General features: G+C 52.2%; 1 protein-coding gene and 1 long non-coding RNA gene across 2 annotated transcripts; both read right to left on the bottom strand.

Annotated features, from left to right (window-relative positions):
* Positions 1–2,292: 2,292 nt before the first annotated feature.
* On the bottom strand, positions 2,293–6,838 carry LOC108494941. Its single transcript, XR_001873992.1, has 4 exons — positions 6,739–6,838; positions 6,324–6,425; positions 5,994–6,144; positions 2,293–3,016 (listed from the first exon to the last, which is right to left on the bottom strand). It is a non-coding gene; the product is annotated as an uncharacterized LOC108494941 (long non-coding RNA).
* Positions 6,839–7,973: 1,135 nt separating this feature from the next.
* Positions 7,974–21,124, bottom strand: PLPP7 (phospholipid phosphatase 7 (inactive)). Its single transcript, XM_017809987.1, has 2 exons — positions 20,355–21,124; positions 7,974–8,833 (listed from the first exon to the last, which is right to left on the bottom strand). The coding sequence occupies exons 1-2, from the start codon at positions 20,803–20,805 to the stop codon at positions 8,469–8,471; spliced, it is 816 nt and encodes a 271-aa protein (XP_017665476.1). The 5' UTR covers positions 20,806–21,124; the 3' UTR covers positions 7,974–8,468.
* Between the last annotated feature and the right edge of the window lie 905 nt (positions 21,125–22,029).

The raw sequence follows: 22,029 nt of genomic DNA, 5'->3' as shown, positions 1-22,029 counted from the left end.
TCTCTGCAACCCCCAAAAACGCTGGGCCTGGCATGCTGCCCCTAGCCAAAGGGATGGAGGCAAGGAGGTTGTGAGATGCAAAGAGAATTCAGAGAATCTTGCAGACACACACATTGTACTGTCTAATTCCAAGAGTTTTGCAGGGGGTGAAAAGCCTCAGGGCAGCTCTAGCAAGGGTGAGACGGGATCAGCTCTCCCAGCATTGTCCCATCCTGGCTGCCACAGGTCACCTGAGTTCCTCTTCAAGCTCTTGACGTCATCATACAGACAGGCTGAGGTCTGCTCTGGGATGGCAACTCCTTATGCACCGCTATGGAAAAGTAGCCTGTGATGTGGAACAGATTAACTTTCAGATGCAGCAGCCCGTGGTAGCAGCATGCATTGCAACTGAGCAGTTTCTGCAGCAAATACTGTGCAAGAGCAGCTGGAGTGGCAAAAGCCATCCCCAGGTCTGAGCCTGCCCCTCAGGGGTGCTCAGAGCAGTGGGGGTGCAGGGACCCCTCGAATGCACATGAGCTCCCACTGCTCGCTGCTCTGTGTGCTGGGATCCAGCTTCCCAGAGCTCTTTAGGGCCCTACAACACACAGGTGTGGGGTTGCTGCCCTGTGGTTTTGCCTGGCCCCACTCCCCTTTCCCCATCCTACCCACGGGAGTGCTGGAACACCTACTGGAAGGGAGAGCACCCCTGCTTTTGCTGGCAGTGTGCTCCAGGCTGGCAACATCTCCACCAGCTATTTTTTCACCCAGGACAGGACCAAAATTAGTCTGTCCCACCCCTCCCCAGCAGCTGTTACAGGCATCACCCCGGCCACACTGGTGTTCCCTGGCCCCTCTGCTGTCACAGTGCTCAAACCCCAGCGCCTGCAATTGCTGTTGCTGTAGCTGCCACTTGCAGTGGCTGAAATAAGTGAAGTGCTGAAGCTCTGCTGTGTCCCCGGAGAGGTCTCATTTGGTTGTATCAGGCTGTCTGAGCTGCTGAGCCCCGTTCATTTCAATTAGCCCGATAGCTCTCCAATCCTATTTACCTTTATGAATGTTTGAGCATCTCGCTGCTTCCCACAGCAGTGCAGATTAAAGGGTGAGTGAGGAATACATGCCATGTGATATCAGACAATACACCCGTTGGGAGGCCGACCCACAGCAGTGTATTTCCTGCAGTGAGTAAACTGAGACACAGATAAAGCCATATGGAAGGGACACCGAGCTGGGAGCAGCCTGCAGGGCTAACCCACAGATTAGCCACGAACCCAGTCTATGCCTTTTAGTTTTACACAAAGCACTTTACCTTTCAGGCGATGCATCTTTTGGTAGATAAAAGATGCACTTCTTGGCAGAAAAGCCTGGAAAGGCTGTAGTCCCACAAGACTCCTTTTTGACTAGGTGCTCCCTCCCAGCAGGACCTGTCCTTAGGTCCATGTTCCTCACTTGGATTTTAACAATCATTTACCATCTCAACACATTCCAACACTTAAATAGGCTCCTTGAGAGGGAGAGATAAGGTATCAGCTTTCCGGTTCATCTTGCCAGTCTGTCTGCAGCAGATAAGCATGTTGGGCAGCAGGAAAAAGGTTATCTAGAAAGGAAGCTGAGCAACGGTTGCTGTTGTTGCAGGAGGCTTTGAAAAAAAGTCACCCCACCAGGAATCCCACAAGCCATACAAGCCCTTCCCGGCGGGACATGATTGATGGTTGGAGTCCAGCTGTGCCTTCCTCCCGGGGTGGGAGGCATCTTCCCATCCGGTGAGGGCAGAGCTGCCGAGGTCATGCTCTCCCAGGAAAGGTCACACCAGAGGCAGGTGCCCAAAAACCTGTTGCTTTCTCTCTTTCCTGCCCTGCCCCTGCTCCGAGGAGCAGCAACTGGAGGGGTTTGGGTCGATGTTCCTGCTGCCCCTTCAGCACATTTTGAATGTTTCTGGGCTGAGGAATCTGCAAGAGGGAACTTTTCTGCCCAAAGCTGAGGAACTGCTGTTCTGAGTTGTGCATGGGGTCCCCAGAAATCAGCACTGATCTTTCACCCATCAGCAAGGAGCAACAATAGGAAAGAGTTTTGGAGAATTCCCAGCCTTTCTTAACCCAAGTATCACTTTGCTTCTGGGGATGGGAGAGGAGAAACAAGCCAGTTTACCACCTAGTGAAAGATGTGCCTTTGTGATTTTATCTTCCCACCTGTACTTTGTTTGCAGATGTAGAAATTATCTCTGTCAGCTAGAAAAAAACCCAAACCAAACCACACCAAATAAAAAAAAAAAACAACCCCAAAAAAACCACACAACAAAAAAAAGAAAACAAAGAATAGAAAAAACAGCCATTTACAGTCAAATTCCCAGACCCTGCTTTCTTGTTATCACCCAGGGACAAAAGACCCCGGGTTGCAGACCTGCTGGTTCAGGAAATGTTCTGAATCAGGGGCTGCAGAACGATAACTGGAGCAAATCCTGCCAGGAAGTGCTCTGAATCCACTCAGCCACCTTCTCTTCCCTCTGGACCTGCCGCCTCCCTCCTGCCTTCCCACCCAAGACATCCTCACCGCATCCCTCCCCATGCTCCTCTATTTTGCTGATTCCCATTAATCTGTGTTTTATATAACCCCTGGCTTGTGCTGGACACAAAAGTGATGCATTACCATGCTATTAATACACAACCTAAGGTTTAGGATTTAGAGAACATAAAACTCCCTTTGCAGCCAGGGGATGCAATCCATGACAAACCAGCGCTGGCAGCTCCAAGGTGCAAATCCCAGTGGAGAGAGGGCATCAGCTCTGGGTGCAGTGGACCCACACCCAGATATCAGAGGCTGTTTCCCTAATCACAACTGCTTTGAGTGTGTTTAAGTACTGCACAGCTCCTTGGCTGGAAGTAAACATCACCGAATGTCCAGGGCACTCTGGGCTCTGGGCAAGTGTTTCTTGAACATCCATCACTGTAGCTCTCAGCTTCTGTTTCCACTGCTCTTATTTTAATTAATTTCTGCAGGTCTGACTTTCCAGCACTGATGGTCTTGCACAAGGCTGCTGGTCCTGGGAGAAGAGAGGAAGTGAGAGAGGGTCCCATGGGCGAGGTTGTACTGAGGGGATGGGAACTCAGGGCGGGTTCTGATGAGTGGAATCCAGCTACACCTGTTTGAAATGCATTAGAAAAACCGGGAGATATCCCTGTGCAAAGCCCACCCCATCCTTCGGAGAGGCTCAGAGGAACCACACTGTAAAGGGAAGAGCACTGGCATTTCCAATGGCCCCAAGCCCACACGCTGGCCAGCAACAATTGCCGCAGGGCTCCTACACTGACCCCACTCACCCACTTGCTCTGGACCCGCCTGGGTGCTTGAACCAATTTGTCCCAACACTGCAATTAGCAGTTCATCACGGCCAGGCTGTGAACAAAGCACTGTAATACCACCCAGCCTGCTAAGAACCAGGTATTTTCCAGGGGAAGCCCTGCTTTTGGGGGGGCTGGGGACCCCCGGCCGTTCAGAGGGGGTCTTCTCCCGGCAGAGGGGCTCGGGCTCGGCTCAGCCTCGCTCAGGCTGCGAGAGGTTAATGGATTTCAAGCGACTCCTGTGATTAACTTTTCCTAAATCTCCAATTCTTTCGTGCTTTCTATTTTTATAAAAAAAAAAAAAGGGGGGGAGGGAGGCGGTATTTACAAGGGATTTCACTCAAATAATGAAATAAATGTGATCAGCTGAGGGACCTTTAATCCGCTTTGACTCTTGCGTCCTGGGGAACGAAAGAGCACGAAGACCTTTGCTGCTCCGAGTCCCAGCGAGGCAGGGAGTGAAACAACCCCATCCCTGCCTGTCTGGAGGGCAGAGCCCCAGCAACACCTTAAATCAAGCTCTATATGCAGACACAGGCACATCAGCCAGGGACTCTGGGGTCAACACGAGAGAAAAACATTAGCAGCCAAAAAACATTTACAGCCAACGTGTCCATCCTGGGGTGAACTACAGCCACACCTGTGCTACCACAGGGAGACCTTGTGTAACAGCCTTCCTAATTCCCCCTGAATCCTCAAATCTGCCAACCTGCCCTCCCAGTCCATCCAACTCGCACTGCCCCCCCACTGGCTGCCTCATCCTGGGAAGGACACGGATCAGGGACAGCACAGAGGACCCTCCATGACACAGAGGGCAGCACAGCCCTGATGTGTGAAGGGGTTTGTCCCACCTTCCTTTCAGCACAACCCCAGCCACAAATGTACAAAACAGCTTGTTGGAAAAAAAACACCAGCTTAGGTTGAGGAGGGGAGAACTAAACACCCCAGCCGTGATTCCCACATATGCCCGAAGATATAATCCAGATTTGCTACTTGCCCTGACCCTGGCACCCTTTTTTTTTTTTATTTAATAAATTAAAATCTCTTTTTGCTGCTGAGCATAATCAGCATTAGGGTGAGGGGAGGAGGGGCCTTTCACTGTCTGCCAAATAATCACAAACCAAATCACTGTCACCACAGCCTGGGACTCTCCCTGTGGCACTTTGGGAGTGCTGATGGCAGCAGCCCCCAACCCGTGGGGGTTGAGATCCCTTGGCTGATCACATTTATTTAATTATTGCCTCCTCTAAGGCACTTTCTTAATTAATCTGCTAGATGAACTGAAAGGCAGAAGATGCCATGGTCAGGGTTTGTTTGTTCCTCCTGGTTGGAAAGGTCTTGGCTTGGAAGGATCACTCCTCTCAGGCCTCATGCTGAGCCCTGCGTGGCTGAATTTGGGGATCTAAAGGTTCAGGGAAAACACTCACATTCCTGGGCAATCCTGAGGGAGCTCAGACCATTTGGCCTTTTGCCTCCCCACAGCCATATGACCATGGTGAGCACACAGCAGACCTGCCCTGGCTCACCCAGGACAGATGGGGCCAAACCTCTGCATGAGCATCAGCAGGAGCTCCAGGAGAGTGCAGAACGAGGCATAAACATGCCTCAGCCACTGGCTTACATGTAACACATGCCTGCAAAACCCACTGGTGTTTTCTCAGAGCCACTGCTAAATCCAAGGTCAGTGGAGAGCAGAGCCAGGTGATGCTCCAGCACATTACACAAAAGGCCACATTCTGACAGTGCTGCTGGGACTGAGACCCATCCCTATCCCTCTGACACCTTCTGCCGGGGGAGAAAACTCTCCTCAGACCACAGGGCTTTATGGACAGGCAAGCTGCACCCATGCTCCTCCTCACAAGCAGCAACCAAGGGCTGAAAGGCAGATGGCATCCGCACAGCTCTAGAGCCCGAAGACCGGAGTGACTGTCCTTTCCCTTGTACTGCTGTGCCCTTCTTGCCTCTGATCTGGCCCTGGATATCTGTGAGTGCAGCACTGGGCATGGAATCCCTCCCCACGCTGCCTCCTGGCTCCCCCAGCACAGCCCAAGGTCATGTCACTGGGACTGAAAGCTGAGGACAGTCACCACAGGTTGTACCTTGTCAGTGGCAGAGCCAGGTTGTTCTTTCACTGCTCCCCACATGCCCCTGCCCACACAGTTGTGTCCTAGAGGGGCTGGGCTGGGGGACTCCTGCCTCCCTCCTGGAGGTGATATGTAGCCAAGCCTGTCCTGCTTGTTGGGTGACAGGGACTGGCAGGGACAGGGGACACGGCGCCTGCCATCCCTCGCTGTTGCTATAGAGACAGAAGCTGCTTTTCTCCACAGAAACACTGGTTGTTTCTGAGTGATACCTTCGGCATGGCAGCAGCTGGAGAGAGGGACATGGGATGGCTTGCCTTGCTGGGAGGGCAGCCATGGCCAAGGCAAGGCTCTGCCAGGTCTTTCCCAGTGCCTCTGTGCCCAGATCTACACTCACCTTGTGGGGTCTCTCCCCAAACCCTCCCTGCAGCAAGAATGGAGCACTGGGAACCCCCACTCTGGGCACTGAAGTGCTGGGGGAGAAAAGGGACACAGGCTACAGGAAGGCTGAGGAGGAAAACTCCCCAGAGAAACTCTGTATGGGAGAAAGTCTCATACTGTGAATCCCAACTTACCCCCCTGGATCACCCCAACTCACCTCTCTCTGCTCTCCTGCCTTGCTTTGCAACCACGTGCTGGGGTGAGACCAGCTCAGCTGATCTAACCCACCACGGCAGTTTCTCCAGGCCACGCTCTCCTGATTACACCAGCAAGGACCAGGATAACTCCTCCAAAGCCATGCTGCCATCCTGGATATACCAGGAGAAGATAACATAAGTGCAAGAAAACCCTAAGCCAGCAACATGCCTGTAGATTCTTCCAGCCTATCTGCAAAGGCTCAGTAAATCCTGGAAATACAAAGTGAGAGCTTCCCACAAAGCCATCAGGGCAAAGTCCTCCCCTGTTCCCTATCCCTTCAGGAACCCACCATCTCCAGCTACACATAGGTGCGTCACACGCCATCAGAGCCCAGTGACGTGCCTCCATCCTTCCTGGGGGTGAGGATAAACTCTGCCAAGTGCAACATTGCCTGGAGGGAAGAAAAATCACCACAGCTCACTTCTTCACATAAATCTTTGCGGGAGAAGGATATTGGCAAAGAAAAGCCCTGAGGGAGGGCAGCACATCTCTGCTCCCACCCGCAGCAGCAGGAGGGGAGCTGGGCAGCACCCACCCCCCCCCGCTGCTCCGCCCGCTGCTGCACCAACCTCCGGGGAGAACCACTGAGACCCTGAGCTCTCCCCTTTCCTGAAAAAAACCCAGTGACAGCCCTTCCCAAGGGACAGCCCATCCGTGAGCTCCGTGGGAGGCTCGTCTTCAAAGGACATGGTCGCCTTCCTTACCACGCTTCTGCTCCAGCCTCGGAGCCGGCAGCGCGGGAAGTCAGCAGCTCCCAGGGCTCTGTGCTGACATCCCAGCTGGAGACGCATGCCAGGGATAGATTATCTGTTTTGCTTCTTTTCATATTAATCATCAAAGAGTAACAAATGTCAGCAGCTTGCAGCAGTCATTATCTGAATGTCTTCTTCTCACCAGCTCCTGTAGGAAGCTCCTCAACGTGCAGGGAGAAATGACAGCGCCGGATCCAGCTGGTTGCTCCCTGGCCTTCCAAGCCAGGTGCATTTTGCTCACTTGGGATAGACAGGAGGGCAGGGATGACAGGATCCCTCCATTCTGCAGGATTCGTTCCGTCAAGGAAGGTGCTGAGTCTGGTGGTTTCCATCACCTGCCAAACATCAAACTCTCTTCTAAAGACAGAGAAACCACAGAAAACTGGCACATTCTGTTCAAAATATGGGATTTTCTTATGACAGGCATGAGGCTGGATCCATTTCAGAGACAGCACGTTGAGCATGGCCATCACCTGGGTAAGGATCCACCAGGTTTCAAGGCAGACACTTGTCAATAATGGGAAGGAGCAGCACCATGCCTGGGCATCAAACTCTATAAGTCATCTCTGGTTCACAAACAACAATTAGCTCAGGTTTGCAATTAAGGAAGGTCAGGAGTGCTCTCCTCATTTCATACAGGGTAAGACACAGAAATGTTCAGAATTAACCCCAGTAGGAGGGTTACAGACAAGCGAGCAGAGGCAGGCATGAGGGCAGCCCTGCCTCCCTGCCCTCAGCTCACCGACACTGCTGGGTGTACCAGAAACCAGAAACAGGCACTGCTGTACCAGGCTTACCTTGGAAATTCCCATCTATCACAGCATTTGGCATAATGATAAAATCATGACCGTGAAGAGAAAGAAAAAGACCTTTTTCTGCACATCAAGACCTGCTTTGTAAAATGACCACGATCCAGCACAATGTCTATTCATCCCTACCAGGATGAAAGTGGGCGACTTGCCTGTGTCCCCTACCAGACCAAAAACTCCCACCAGACCCTCACAGAGCAGATTTTCCTTTAGTGAGCACCCATCCAGGTCCACTCTACCCAATGCAAACCCTGTGAGCCATCACTTGCACCCCCTCAGTCAGCAAGACTGCAGGACCTGCTCCTCACTGAGTGTGTATCTCAGAGCCACAGCAGGGTGGGTTTGTCCCTTCCCTCACGATAAGAACCAAACAGGGCAGGATTTTTATGATTATTTATTATCTGTAAAGGGCCAGCATTGCCTGTCCTGACTCTGTAGAAGACACAACTGCTGGGCTTACAAAAAGAAAAAAGCACAGTGGCCAAAATCATTTAGCCTCAAAAAAAGTTAATGAATGTGTTCTCAGGAAGCTCTCAGGCACTGCCCATCCTGAGGACATACCAAGGTGCCAGTGTGAACCACCTAAAGTAGGCAGACATGGAGCTCATTTCTCTCACCTGCAAAGCTTAATTAGCTTGCTGTCCAAACACAGCTTGAGAAAATGGCCAAAACACAGGTATGGCCCTCGATTGCTAAAACCCAATCCATTGCAAGAAACTTTTTTTTTTTTTAAGGTGGGGAAGCAACATTAAAAAACACCACTACTCATGGAAGTTACAACTACTTCCAACAAACAACATGTAGAAAATACTGGGAGGGAGACTCTCAAAGTATCTGCTAGTTTCCAGTGGAAAGGTGTCAAGTCCCCCATGTTCACCAGATGGATATCAACATCTGGCACGTGTTGGAAGACATCCATATCAACTCCACCAGCCTGAACTGCAAGTAGCCAAAAACAAAGCCGGAGAGGACATCTGTGATGTGGTGCCGTCCGATCATGACACGGGAAAACCCCACACAGAGGGCCCAGAGGACCAGCAGGATGCGGAGGGGGATGGCCAAGACCAGGTGGTTGAGGAAGAACTTGGAGAGCATGGCCACTCTGCTGGCGTGCCCGGCTGGGAAGGCGTAGGTGTCCATGGTCAGGTAGTCCAACAAGCCAGGGTTGATGTCGTACGGGCCCTTCCGCTTGGCCAGCTTCTGCAAACCAGCCACAATCATGATGTCCAGCAGCAGGGCTACAGAATGAGAGAATAAGAGGGAATGGTCAGAGACAGAAGAAATCCAGGGCTATTTTCAAGGCAGAACCTCCAAGGTTCTGTTGTCTTTAAAGAAAAGGTTTGGGTTTGGTTCCAGTCAGATGTCCACAGTTCAGCTGCACACAACCTCCCCCATCCTCAGTTACGACCCAAATGTTGGTTAACCCTCCCAGTTCACTCACAGAAAAGGCAATTACCAGTATCATCATCTGACAGAGGAGAAACCCAAACCGCAGAGCAAGCAATCTGCCTGGGGAGGAAGGGAGCAACTGGCAAAGCTAAAATTAAAACTCTTTTGGCCCTCAAACCACCACTCGGGGTGTTCCTCTTGCTGTCCTCCACCCCATGCTACAGAAACCTCATGCAGCAAGGTCCCTGCCTGGGGGCCTCTGTGCCAGGGTGACCAGGCTGCTGGAGGAAAAGTGCCCCACAGCACTTTCTGGTGTTGTCCCTTGTCCTCTCCCAAGCCCACCACATCCCCCTGCCCTGAGCCAGCCAGCACACTCACAGATTTCACTAGGAGCATTAGGAGCCAGTGAGCCAAGGGGAAAGCCATGAAATAAAGAAAAAAGGGCTCCTGCATTAGAAACAGCACCACTGCAAGTTGAAGCAGAGGGTGGGCAATGTCCTCCTGGATGTCCCCCACCCATCCCTTTCCCTTTGCCCAAGTGCCGAACACCCACGAGCCACTTCTTCTTTCAACTTGGCTTTTGCTCCCTGTGGCTTTTTCCCTGCAAGTCACCCCACACACTCCCTTCCCTGCACAAACATGGTGGGGGAAACACCTCCCAGCCCCAGCAAACCCAAGCTTGTAGTGGCACAGGGACCATCCCTCCAGCTGCAGCTCTCAAGACCAAAACACCTTTCTTCCCTAACAGCTTCAGGAGTGAAACCCATCAGCACTCGTCTACATCCTCCTCCTCTTCATCCCACCTCCTTCTTCCCAGCCAACAGGTACTGTCATTTCTATTTCCTAGCATCAATCTTATTTTTCTTTAATCCCCTCATCTGCTTTTCCCCAACCCTCCTAATTAGTCAGAGTGCTGGTTTCAGCTCCTCACAGCAGTGACAAGGACATATATGCCATCACGAGCACAGCCCGCTCCCCTGGCAGGAGCGTGAGGGGCCAGTTGCCTGATTCCCAGGCTGTGATAAAGACCATTCCTTGAGAGCTGACAAGGTTTCAGGAGGATGGATGGGAGTGCGGCGGCGGTGGGGATGGGAAATGAGACAGCACAGGGGAGGAAGGCAGCTCCTCCTGCCTGCTCAGCACCTGGCAGGAGCTGGGAAGTGAGGAGCTGTCACGATGGCTCTGCTCACCCACCTCCCACAACATCCCACCCCTGCGCACCAGCCCCCGGCACTGCTTTGGGAAGGGGCTGGTATTTATCCTGGCCAAACTCTCGCCTCATGGGAGACTACTTTTCTTCCTTGTCTGCAGGGCACCTTGCTTGGGGAAGTGGGACAGCAGGACCTCCTGCCCACCAGGTCATGCCCTGGGCTCTCAGAGCTGTGGAGGGCAGATGGAGCAGAGGAAGAGGTCTGGACACCAGCTCCTTGCTGGCACAGGCAGCAGTGGGAATCCAAGCTAAACACAACAAGAAGCAGGAGGCTGAAAGTTTCATAGGTGGCACCTGAAACAAGGTGGTGAGGCTGCAGGTGGCAAGGGGCTGCAAGGTCACACCTCCAGCCCTGTATTGGTAGAGATGGGTTAAGGAGGACAAGGACAACAACGGGCTGCTCAGATCCCACCTGCATGACCAGCAGGAAAGAGCAGGGGTAGGTCTGCAGCCCGTGGGGACCCCAGCACTCAGCAGAGCAGTTCTCTGCATTTTGCTGATTTTTTTTTTTTAAGGGCACCCTGAAGGATCCCAGTATCTCCTCCGTGGTGTTCAATACACCCACTACAGACCATTCTCCTCCAAACCCACCCGTGGATCAGCAGCACAGATGCTGTGTCCTTTAGCAACGTGTGGTGTTCATCATTGCCCGTCTGTATTTTGCACTGACAATATTTTTTTTACGGTCAAAGGTGATGTCAGGGCAACTGGAGGGATGCAGGCATGTGTGCACGGAGGTGTTCAGGGCATGGAGAACAAGCCAAAGAGCTGTTTTAATAATCCTTTCATTCAGAAGATGAATAAAATGGGCCTTCAGTACTGCTAGGTTTGATTTTCGTCAAATGATGCACAGAAAGCAAAAAGCCTCGTTTGCCCACATTTCAAGATCTGAAGGCACGACAGCACTAAAACCGGGGGTTAATTTGCCGTTAAAAGAAAAAAAACACAGCAAAGATCCCTCTGCCTGGTGCTTTTTCTGTCACTTCCCCCTGCACTTTCTGTTCCTTTCATGAAGCAACTTCTTTATGAAACAGCCCCAGCAGCCTGCCCTGCCCCAGCCCCTGCAGGTCCCACTGCCCTCACCCGGAGCTGGGTCCCCACGGTGCCCCTGCCCTCTCCTGCTGCTGCTGCTGGGCAAGAGCTGGCAGGGTGAATCAGCAGGCAGCACTGCTGCTGACAGTGCTGCCAAGGGCCCATCCTTCAGAAACAGATAAAGATGATACCATTGCCCAGCAGCCCCGTCCCTCTTCCCTTGCAATCCCATGACCTACATACCCGCTTGGACCTCGTCTCGCTTGCTTTGTCCCCTTAATGCACATCAAATCCTCCCTCCTCAGGTGGGCACATCCGTGCCAGTGATAGGCAGGTAAGGGGTTAACTGATTACAGGTGCCCTCCACGACTCCAGCTGCAGGTGGGTGTCTCTGCACAGAGGAAGGTGCCTGATGGCTACCAAAGCTTTGAACCCAAAGCCCCCGAGCCCACCTGCAAACTGGCACCGTCACCTTCAGCCTGCCCTTCCCTGGTCCCTCACACAGAGCTGTGCAAATCCTTCAGGCTGACCTGACTGAAGGCTGGAGGAAATACAGCCCCGGGAGAGCCCTGGGAAGGGAGCCTGCAGCTGATGTACCAGCCTGCACTTGCACAAGGCGGCTCTCTGGGGACCCACGGGGCTGCCAGAGGCGCAGCAGGGATGGCAGAGTGCCACCGGACCGAGGGCGAGATGAGAGGAGCAAGAAATTTTAATTTTAAGCATTTTTTTCCATCATGCCCTTCCTCCAGATCCAGGTAGCATTGGATTTAAACCAGAGGCATCACTGGATGTAAAATCCAGATAGGGCTGGATTTAAGAGCAAAGGAAGGATTAGCTCTTGCCCATCGTTCCTTTCACATTTTTCTGCAAAAGATCACGAATTTTCCCTTTGACCTGGTGTTAAGGGAAACAGTCCTTTAGATTTCCACTGCAAAACCATCCAATCCCAAAATCCTCTATTAACATCTAAAACTTCCTTAAAGCCCAAAACCAAACAGCAAGTCTTGTCTTGCCTGTGACAATTTAACCATCAGAGATCACCTTGGTATTGAAAAAAACCCGACATCTGGCATTGGATGCACAGTAAATGAGCTGAAAGTGAGCCCCCTGGGCAGGCATTTTATATCTATTAATAAGAAAAGGAAAACAGACATCTGCCTTGCTCCTACCACCAAATTTTAGGAGCACATTAGGAGCAGAGAGGTGAGTGGAGAGGAGTTCTGGGCAGGCAGGGCATGAGGACGAACCTGAACCATCATCAGCAGAACCAAACCAAACCCCAAAGCTTATATATAAGAGAAATCAAAACAGTTGGACATCTCCTGTCACCATAAGGTGTTTTCTGTCCCTGAGGTGCCACCTCTGCTGCTGTTCCTTATGGCTGAAAGAGGCTGGGGATGGTGCGAGCACCTTGGGGGCATCGCCTGCTCCAGGTCGGAGCCAGGCAGCGTCTCCAGGGACAGAGGCAGATTCCAGCTGAGGTGTTTATATAAACATGTTATCTAAACCACAGCTGAAAAACAACCTGGGTGCAGTGCTGGGGTCAGCGGGGGGAGGAAAAGAGGAGAAAGCCAAAAAAGCCCTTGGCCTTGTCTCCCGAAGCCGTGATTCACGTGACTTCACACACATGGGGCTGCTCTCCAGGGTGTGAGGTTGGGATCAGCAACAGTCACAATCTGGACTCGGCCTCCCAGAACTGTGGGTGAGCAAGTGGGGAAAGGAAAATGGGGAGGTAAATGCCCAGGAATGAAGAGGGAGCCCATCCCAAGAGCTCAAGATGCTCCCAGCATGGGATCAGAGGTGCATTAGACAACCCCTCTGCCCAGCCCAGCACTGCCTTAAAGAAGAACCAAGCTGGTGATAACCCATTGCCTGCACCCCACCGTGCTGGAGGTGGCCACTACAGCTGCCAAGACCACGTGTAGGGCCAAAACTGGCTTTGAAGGTCCTGTATTTCCCAGACTAGCCAACCTCACCCAGGAGTGAACTCTGGATAAATGTCACCATTCCCAGGAAGGAGTTTCTTTTGCTCCATAATTAGAATTCACAATTCTTTCTTTCGTTTTTCTTTTTACTTACATGCCCCCTCCCACTCCTTCTGAACTTCCCAAATCACCCGCAGGCATCAGGCTCCCTGACCTGGAAAATGAGCTGTTTGCAGCCTTGACTAGTTGACATTAATGAAAGATGTAGGTTTCAAAAGGATCTTCACCCTCTCTCCAGTGGAGTCAGTGGAGGAGGGTTGGAAGAGGTCCACTCCTCTGGAAGTGAACTCCTCTACTCCATTTTCTCCCCCAAACGTGGTCCTATGGAGTGTAAGAGCTGACAAAAGGCACAGATGGCACAACACATTGAAGAGCCAATGAATCAGGCACTGTGGTGTTTTGGGGGGGGGGTATTTTTTGGCTGAACAAGCAGCAGCGTGGGGTAAGTGGTCACGGGGAGGTGAAAAAATGGTGGAAAGCAGAATTGTGTAATTAATTAAAATAAAACCCCACAACAACTAAAAATAGACTCGCTATATTCTGGATGATTAGAAACAGCCCCCAGTGCAAACACAGGCTGCCTGGAGTTCTCCCCTTGGAAACACTGTGCCCTGGGAGCTGGGAAATTTGTACTCAGCATCAAATACCAAGTGGGGCCACCTCACTGGGGGGCTGCACGGGCTTGGATGAGATGCAGGCAAGAGGGGGACTGTAATGAAAAGGGCTCGTGCTGCTGGGGAAAAGGAGCTGAGCAGCCCCCAGGATGGCTCAGCTGCCTCCCAGAGGGGCTCTGACAGCTTGAAATGCCCCTGTACCCAACGGCAGCAGCACAGGTACCATCAGCACGTCACAGAGGTGCCACACGCACCAGCACAGCATGGGATGAACTGGGGAAAGAAAAGTGCTGATGACCAGCAGCATGTCCCAGATCACAAAGGCTGGGCTCCTCCCTCGGACTCAGTGCTTCCTGGGCTTGTATTTACACCTCACTGCCTTCAGTGAAGCAAATTGGCAAAAAAAAGAAAGGGGGCTCATCCTGTGGGGCTCAGAGGGTCTCCAACCATCAAACCTAACAGGGCACTGGACCTGGATCAGGTACATCTGCCAATATTCCTATATAGATGGAAATGGAGAGCAAGATCAGAACTCTGTCCAGGTTAAGACATGGAGATTTCTTCACAGTTCATCTGATTACCCCTCTCCTACCCCATCCTCCACCACTCCTGGCCCAGAGCAGGAGACCCAATGGGCTCTCCCTGCCTGCTGCTCCTCCCAGCAACTCACCTCACTCCCCCACCTTCCTCTTCCCAGCCACTGCTCCTGTCAAGGCGTGTTAGAGGCAAACACACTCACCCATTTCCCGGGATCTCCCTTCGGGCCAGAGCCTGGCTCAGCTTCCCTGTCAGGGCTGGCTCTGCCTGCGTGAAACAGTTACTGTCCTCTCTGAGCTCCAGGCAGGGGCAATGGGAAGCTGTTCCCAGAGTGACAGACATAAGGATGACTCATTTCCCATGTTTATTCCCCCTCTTCCCATTCAACAACCCTCGCACTTCTCTTTCGCTCTGCATTCAGGCTCTGGAACGTTTCGCTGCTCGCTCTGCGTGAGGGTTTCATTCCAGCTCGCTGCAGATTCCCCAAGGGCTGCACACTGATGGCTGCAGGGCTCTCAGCATCTCCAGCAGCCTGCCAGGACCTGAGCTCCTCAGTGCTGCCTGGTACCAAGGGGATGATCAGACCATGGATCTGATGGAGACCCTGTGCAGGTCACTGGAAATTCCCCCCTGCCTGCTCCAGCCACAGTCAGATGGGTCCCAGCCTGTCACTGACTGTCCTTTATCCGAAGGGACACTGCAGCCTGCCCTGCAGTGAGCAGGATACGTTTCTGTAGAGGAAGCAGGGAGGGAGGGGGGCAGGGAAAGCTGGGAGAGCTGGGCATTGCTGCCTGTTCAGAGATGCCTGAGCTCATCAGCTGTGAGGGGATGAAGGCTGAGCACGGCACCTACCAAAGGACCAGGGACTTCAACAGCTGTATCCGGGCAGAACAACTAGAGGCAGATTAGCAGCCTGATGTGATGAAGAGGAATGTTTAATGCCAGGCTGGACCTGGATTAGATGCTGGATGCAGAGAGTGGGCATCTGTGTCATTCTCTCTGCTTGGCACCCTCCATGGGTCAGTCATGTTGGGTTACTTGGCATTTAAATGTTTCCACCTCTCTGGGCAGATGTGCTGCTGGCTTGCTGAGGTCTGGGTGGGCAGCAGGACAGAGGCTGAACCTCCTCCATGTGCCAGGCTGTACAAGGAGGGATGTTTCCACAGGGCACCGGCTCCCAAGCTCCTTTCCTCTTCCCTGACAGAGCATCATCTGCCCTGCCTGGCTCAGAAAATCCCTGCTCTCACAGCAGAAAAAGGAAAGGGGGAAAAAATAAACACATCTGGCCCCAAACCATCTCTGGGGCTCTCGGCTTTAGCAAGCCCTGCTGCATATGGACTGATCCATCTGCTGTGCAGCTCCCTGGCCCCGTCTGGGGCTGGGCTGCCCTGAGGCTCGACAGGATGAGCTTGTCTGTACTGCCTGAGCATTTCATCTGCCCAGTGACCTTTACCAGTAACGGGCTGTACTGTCTGGATTTCCATCACACAGCCTCCAAAGAGAAGCATGACAATACCTGAGATACTGTCTGTATTGTTAGAGCAGGGTCAGCGAGCTCCCGAGGGGTTTGGTGAAGGCATTTCTTGCTTTCTTTCCTTCCTAATCCACCACTTTCCTGCCAATCTGGTCTGGTTTCAAAGCTGCTGCAGTGTGATCACAAAGTCCTGACCATATATATGTATTTATAAATATATACATATATATTTTAAAGAAATATAGATATGGCTCGGGATAAAGTCACAGGTTTGCAGGGGACTGTGCTTTAGAATATCACAGCTTGGTTCCCAGTTGGAGTGAAGCTCAGTCAGTATTCAGGGAGAAGGCTGGATAGAGCAAGAACTTCCTTCTTGCTGACCTCCAGGAATGGAGAAGTGGCCCTGGGCTCCCTCTCTCCCTCCTCCTATGGCATCCACCCATCCCCATTCTGACACACTGCTCGGATGATACATCCACGCCCCGCGGCACTGCTTCACTTGATGGGATAAATGCTTAGTGACAGCACCAAAGAGCCATCCTGCCCCCTGGAAAGCGGGATGCAGAGCCAGCTGGAGATGGCTGAGGACTGGCACCAATGTCACAGAGACAGCAGGCGAAGAGAAGACCAGGGCTTTCTCTTCTCCCAGTTTGGATACCTATTTCAGAGAGCCACAGCAGAACCAGTTACTGGCTGGTACTTCAAACTGAGCACAAACACGAATTTTACATGCAAGGGTTACCCAAGCAGACACCTCCCAACAGCAAAGGCACATGGCTGGACTGCAGATAACTGAACACAGTGGTGATCTGGCTCTAAACACAACAACTTTGGGCAGGTGACCATGTTCCATCCCCACCGCAGTGAGAAGGTGCCTGGATCTGCAAAGACCATCAGTTTAACGAGATCAATCTGTTTAGCTTAATAAATAGGAGGTGAAGAAATGACTTGAGCACTATCCAAAATATTGAAAGGCGGAAAAGATGTTGGCTAAAAGAGCTGTTGAGCTGGAGAGACAAGGGTATGCAGTCGCAATGAAGGGAAGAGTCCAACTAAAAGTGCTTGTGAGAAGCCCTGACACTGCAGTAATACAGAAATGGCTCTGACAAGTTCACCCTCGCTTGTAACTGTACATCAGATTGAGTGTTTGGGTTTTTTCCCTTAACAAATTGAACAGGAATAAATTAAGGGATGTGCTACAGCCTGTATTTTGCCGTGGGTTAGATCGATGATCCAAATGTTCTTTGCTGGCTTTGCAGTCAATGAATCACTAAATTTGGATCCACATCCTCACTGGATGGATCAGAACCAGAAACTGAGGTACTGCTGCCCCCAGGGTTTAATGGACTTTATGTTTGGTTCTGAAGCAGACCTGGGATTTTTACTTAAAGTTTTATATCTGCTTTCCCCCTCAAAGGCCAATTGCAAGGTTCAAATAACTTTCTAAGCATCTCAGTTTTCATTAAATCCTTGTGGTTTTTCAAAGTAAAGCTTGAATGGTTCTAAAAGTTTCAACGCTGGCAGATAAATAAAATGAACCTTAAAACTGAGGGGTTTCCTGAATAAGGATTTTCTCCATTTGGCCAGGGGGTATGGACTTTCTCCCTGACTCTTGCACAGCCAGGGCTGGTGATGCTGAGACAGACTTCCTGAAAGCATATTCTGGCAGAGGGATTTTTACAATGGGCACAGATATCTGGCTTCTTCTATCTTTTCAGTAACAGGCTCTGAGTGTGTTTCTCTGGCTGTTTGGCATTTGCTGGAAAGGATTACGACGAGAAGGGGAAATCAATAAATTCCATCACAGATGACAAACACGGAGGGAAAACATTGCTCGGGGTTGCTAATCAACATCTGCAGTGGGGATGGATGGAGCATCCCAGGGTCAGACCCCCTCACCCGAAATGCTCCCACATGTGTTGGCAAAGCTCCTGCTGAGAGCTCCTCCTCCATCTGCAGTGGTGCTTTGCCAGGTTCCAGGTCCCACTTCAGCAGTCTCCTGTCTCCTCGCCTTGGAAGCCTGATTGCAAATCCTAAACAAGTGCTCTATGATGGGCTGGCTCCCTGCCCAGAGACTGCATCAGAAATTCTGCTTGATGTATCAAACCCTCAGCAAGCAGGGGGGAGGGAGGAGAGCCAGAGGGGGCAAGGAAGGGGTACCACGGACAACCCCGACTTCCCTCCTTCCCTCTTCTCAGGAGAGCAGGGAAGCACCAGGAGATTCCCTTCCCTTTGACCTGTCCCTCTCCAGGAGGGCTTTTCACCACATCCTGATGGATTTGAACCACAGGAAACCAGCAGTGAGAGGGACCAAGGAGATGCCAGACGCAGCAGTCATGCCATGCCCTTCCTGTGTACACAAGACCCCACTTCTCCTGGGACCTGTCAAGGTTCACCAGCCCCACACTTCCCAGCCAGGCTCTTTCCTCCACCAGCAGGGCAGGTATTACAGCAGCAGCTACTCAGATACTTGGAGCTTCTGACTGCAATCTTAAATATCAGTCCAAAGCCACTCTCACAGCAGAGATCTGCTCTGTGGGGTGACACAAGTCCTGCTGTGCAAGCTCTGACAAGAGAAGCTGAGGGCACCTTGGCCAGTCCCACTTGTCCGTGCCATCTATTCAGAGGAAGCAGTGGAGATCTTTGGAGGCTGTCAGATCTATGGAACTAGTTCTTCATGCCATTTGACTATTTAATTTCATGGCAGGAAGAGAAGAGGGGTGGGTGTAGTGCATCTAGGGAAGGAAGCAAGTCTTCAGAAACCCACTAAATTGTTCCCAGACACCACATTTGAGCTCAGGAGACCTGGAGATGCGGGTAGTGGTGCAGGGCTCTGCCAGCCACCACTCGATACTCAAAGTTCCAGCACAACCCCAAGGTGGCTTTGCATTTGGCCTCCTCATATGGCAACAGAAGGGTGAGAAAACCTTCCTTGTTTTTAAGCCAAAGAGGGCATCGGCTCTTTATAAGGATCTCAGATATTTTGGAGTCAAAGAGGTCAGTTTTTAGGCTCCAACACCATCAAAGGCTCTTGGGTCAAGAGACATCTGGAAACTGTGGTGGTTGTTGTTAGTCACCTACTATTTCATCCTCGTGCCCTTTTAAATGGATCTTCTCTCAGCAAGGGGTTGACCCCGCGCTCCGAGGAGCCCCTGGAAGAACTGCTGACGCTGGCGGGCTCTGCATCACGCTGGTGCTATTCTGGCTCCTTCCCTGCCATGGCCTCCCCCCATTAGATGTCACAGCACGAGGACAGTCTCCTCCAAAGGCAGAGGGGAGAAAAGGCAGCTACCACTGTGCTTTTCAAGACAGTTCCGTGCAATCTTCACCCTCTCTGGAGGATGAACTTGTGAAAAGAAAAACAACCTGAGGCCACGTTGCAGAGCCTGTATCATGTCTCAGTCAGCTCCTGTGGACAGGACGTCCCTTTCCTGTGGTGCCTGTGAAATAAAGTGTCCCTACGTCGCCTCAAAATGCTCCCTGAGAAGAAGTGGTCTAAATATAATGCTTTTAGTTTCTCTTACCAAACAAAAGGGTATTGTTGGGTTTTTTGGGGAGGGTGAAACACCAGGGTGGATCACAGCCAGATGAGAGGGTAATTAGTCACAAGGAAAAATAGGATAACTGGGCCCTGTGCCAAAGGCAGAAGAGCAAGAAGAGCAAGGTCCTCAGGTAGACATGGCCAGGGCAGGTTGGGGCCAGGATCCAAGGCAAGTCATGCCTAGAGCTCAGCCTGGTCACTGGTGGGACATCAGTCCACACAGATGGGTGGGATGGGCCCTGCTTAGCAGAGAAGCCAAACCCTTTAACACATCCCAACCTTTAGAAACAGGGACACCGACCACCGCGCAAGGAAGAACTAGCGGGAGGGCCAGAGGGATCCCAGCCTGCCTACACGGCCTCTGGGTCAAATTAGCACATGGAAACGGGGACAGCAGCCAGATAGGTACTCAGGGGAAGGAGGATGAAAGAACAAACTGCAGCAGGGAAGGAAACAGGACTCCATTACACAGCAGCTGAGACGTGGAGCCAAGGTCTGGTCAAGAAAGTGGTAAGGAGATGGAAGTCTTTTTTTTTTCCGCAAGAATATCCTCAGGAATTGATCGAAATATCAAAGACTAAAATCTGCATCTTTTCCTCACATACAAAACCACCAACACAGATAACCACAGACTAAATAAAATACATCATTGCTGGTATCCACTTGCCCATCACAGACACTCCCCCTCGATCTGACTGGACAACCCTGCCCCACACAGGACCAGGGACCTGCCTCTACTCCATGGGTGTCACCAGCTACCAGAATTACTCCATCTCTCTTAGACAACTTCTTGCTACATCCATCACCTACAGTACCTGGGAATGAGATGGCCAAGAAGTGCAGCATTAACCCTAAAGTCACTCTCTGCTGCCCAACCACATCGGATTCTGGGAGCAGCCAGAGGAGGAGTCCCAGTGCCACTGTCCCTTGTGACTAGGGCTGGGCTTTCCCAGCAGGGAGGGAGGTTTGCTACTCACCTAGCAGCAGGTTCATGAGGACCTCCTGGCCCGCCAGCGTGCTGCTCTTCACCAGGCAGATGAGTGTACCCGCAATCCAGGGGATCCCGTGCCCCGTTATCCCCAGAAGGTTGATCATGGAGCGGGCACCACCCCAGGAGGAGGCTCTGTTGGCACACACTCCCAGCCTCTTGGACATGCAGATATCGATGGCCAGCAGCGAGTTGAAGGCGATTCCCTTGAAGGAGGGGTTGAGCTGCATGCAATCCTCCTCGGGAAGCTGCTGCGACTGCCTCCGCTCCTTGGGGTTGGTGTTCTGGGCACCGGCTGCCCCGGCCTGGCCGCTCTGCTTTCTTCCCGAGCTCCTGCTCTCCTGGTTCCCCTTCAAGGGCTGATTCAGGGAGAGGAACTCAGCCCTGTTGAGGACATTGTTCCTGTCCCTCGCCCTGGACCGTGGCTGGGATGATGGCATTGCAGTCTCTCTTTAACGCAACCTGCTTTGCGAATAGCGGGGAGGAGAGAAATCCCTCTTCTCCCTGCAGAAAGCTTCCCCCACTCCCACCCTCACAAGCTGTGAATTTGGGAAGCTACAAAGGTTCCCCTCTGTTGCAGTTGCCCCCAGCACAGACTGCAGCTGTTAAATATAGAGTAAGGAATGCACATGGCTGTTTACTTCATGGGCCTAGCAAGCTTGGAAGGAAAATTAATGCCAGGCTTGGCAGCCACTCCAGTGCCAGGGAAAAAGGTTAAACAGCCAATAGATTGGAAGAAGAGGAGGGAAAAACGTTGTGCCAAAGGTTGGTTGCTTCTGGCCTGGTCTATTTAAATCTTCCAATTGCTTATTCCCCTGGGCTGCAAGGGAAACTGGGAAATGTAGTTTTTTGTGCTGCATTTCACATTTCAATATCAGAGTCGGAGCTGGAGGAGATGACAGCATCCCCCTCCCCACAGCAGACGGTGTTGCTCCCACGGGGGGCTGTGCTGCCTGGCTTTGCAACACCAAGGCTGAGTATTGCCTGGGGGCTTCCCCCCAAGGAGCTGTCCCCAGAATCTTCTTGATTAGTCTGTTCTGCAACATCTCCCCCCCCCAGGCTAGGGCACCCCAAACACCACCCTCCTCCCCTAGCACAGATACCTTTCAAGCCCCACTAGCCCCATCCTCCCTCCCCGCTCGGGGTGAGCCCCTGCAGCGACTTCATCACTCACCCTGTTCCCGGACGAAGGAGAAGCATCACCTGCCTCCTGATTACAGGAGACACAGCGCCGCTAATGAATTCCCATCCTCCTGCCCCCGGCGCTGCGCGTGGCCTCGTTACCGCACGTGTCCCTGCCGTGTCACCCAGCACCGCACAGCCTGTGCCCAGAGCAGGTAACAGGCAGTGCCCGTGTCCCTGAGCTGCAGGTGTGATCAGCAGCTCAGGTACCAGCCCCAGCAGCACGGGCAGCGCGGGACAGGGAGGAGGAAAGCTCATGTCAGGCCCTGGGGAGTCCTCCAGCAGAGGACAGGGAATACCTGCTGTCCCTCCTGCCATGGCACATTGTGCTCCATCACACTGCATGGCTGCTGTCAGCCTCCTGACTCCCTGTTCCCCACCTCAGCTGGGGAGAACCCCTCTGAGACATCAAGGGATGGTCCTTGTGGGTGCCTTCCAACTCAGAATGTTCTGTGATTCTGTGATCTCCCACCTGCCGATCC

Source organism: Lepidothrix coronata, unplaced genomic scaffold (assembly GCF_001604755.1).
Source record: "Lepidothrix coronata isolate B3197 unplaced genomic scaffold, Lepidothrix_coronata-1.0 Scaffold28, whole genome shotgun sequence".
Lineage (NCBI taxonomy): Eukaryota > Metazoa > Chordata > Aves > Passeriformes > Pipridae > Lepidothrix > Lepidothrix coronata.
This window is presented reverse-complemented; position numbering and strand designations above follow the sequence as displayed.

Coding starts and splice junctions, on each gene's coding strand:
- PLPP7 (XM_017809987.1), bottom strand. CDS start 20,805: ATGCCATCATCCCAGCCACGGTCCAGGGCGAGGGACAGGAACAATGTC. Junction 8,834..20,354: donor CCTCATGAACCTGCTGCTAG/GTGAGTAGCAAA, acceptor CTCATTCTGTAG/CCCTGCTGCTGGACATCATG.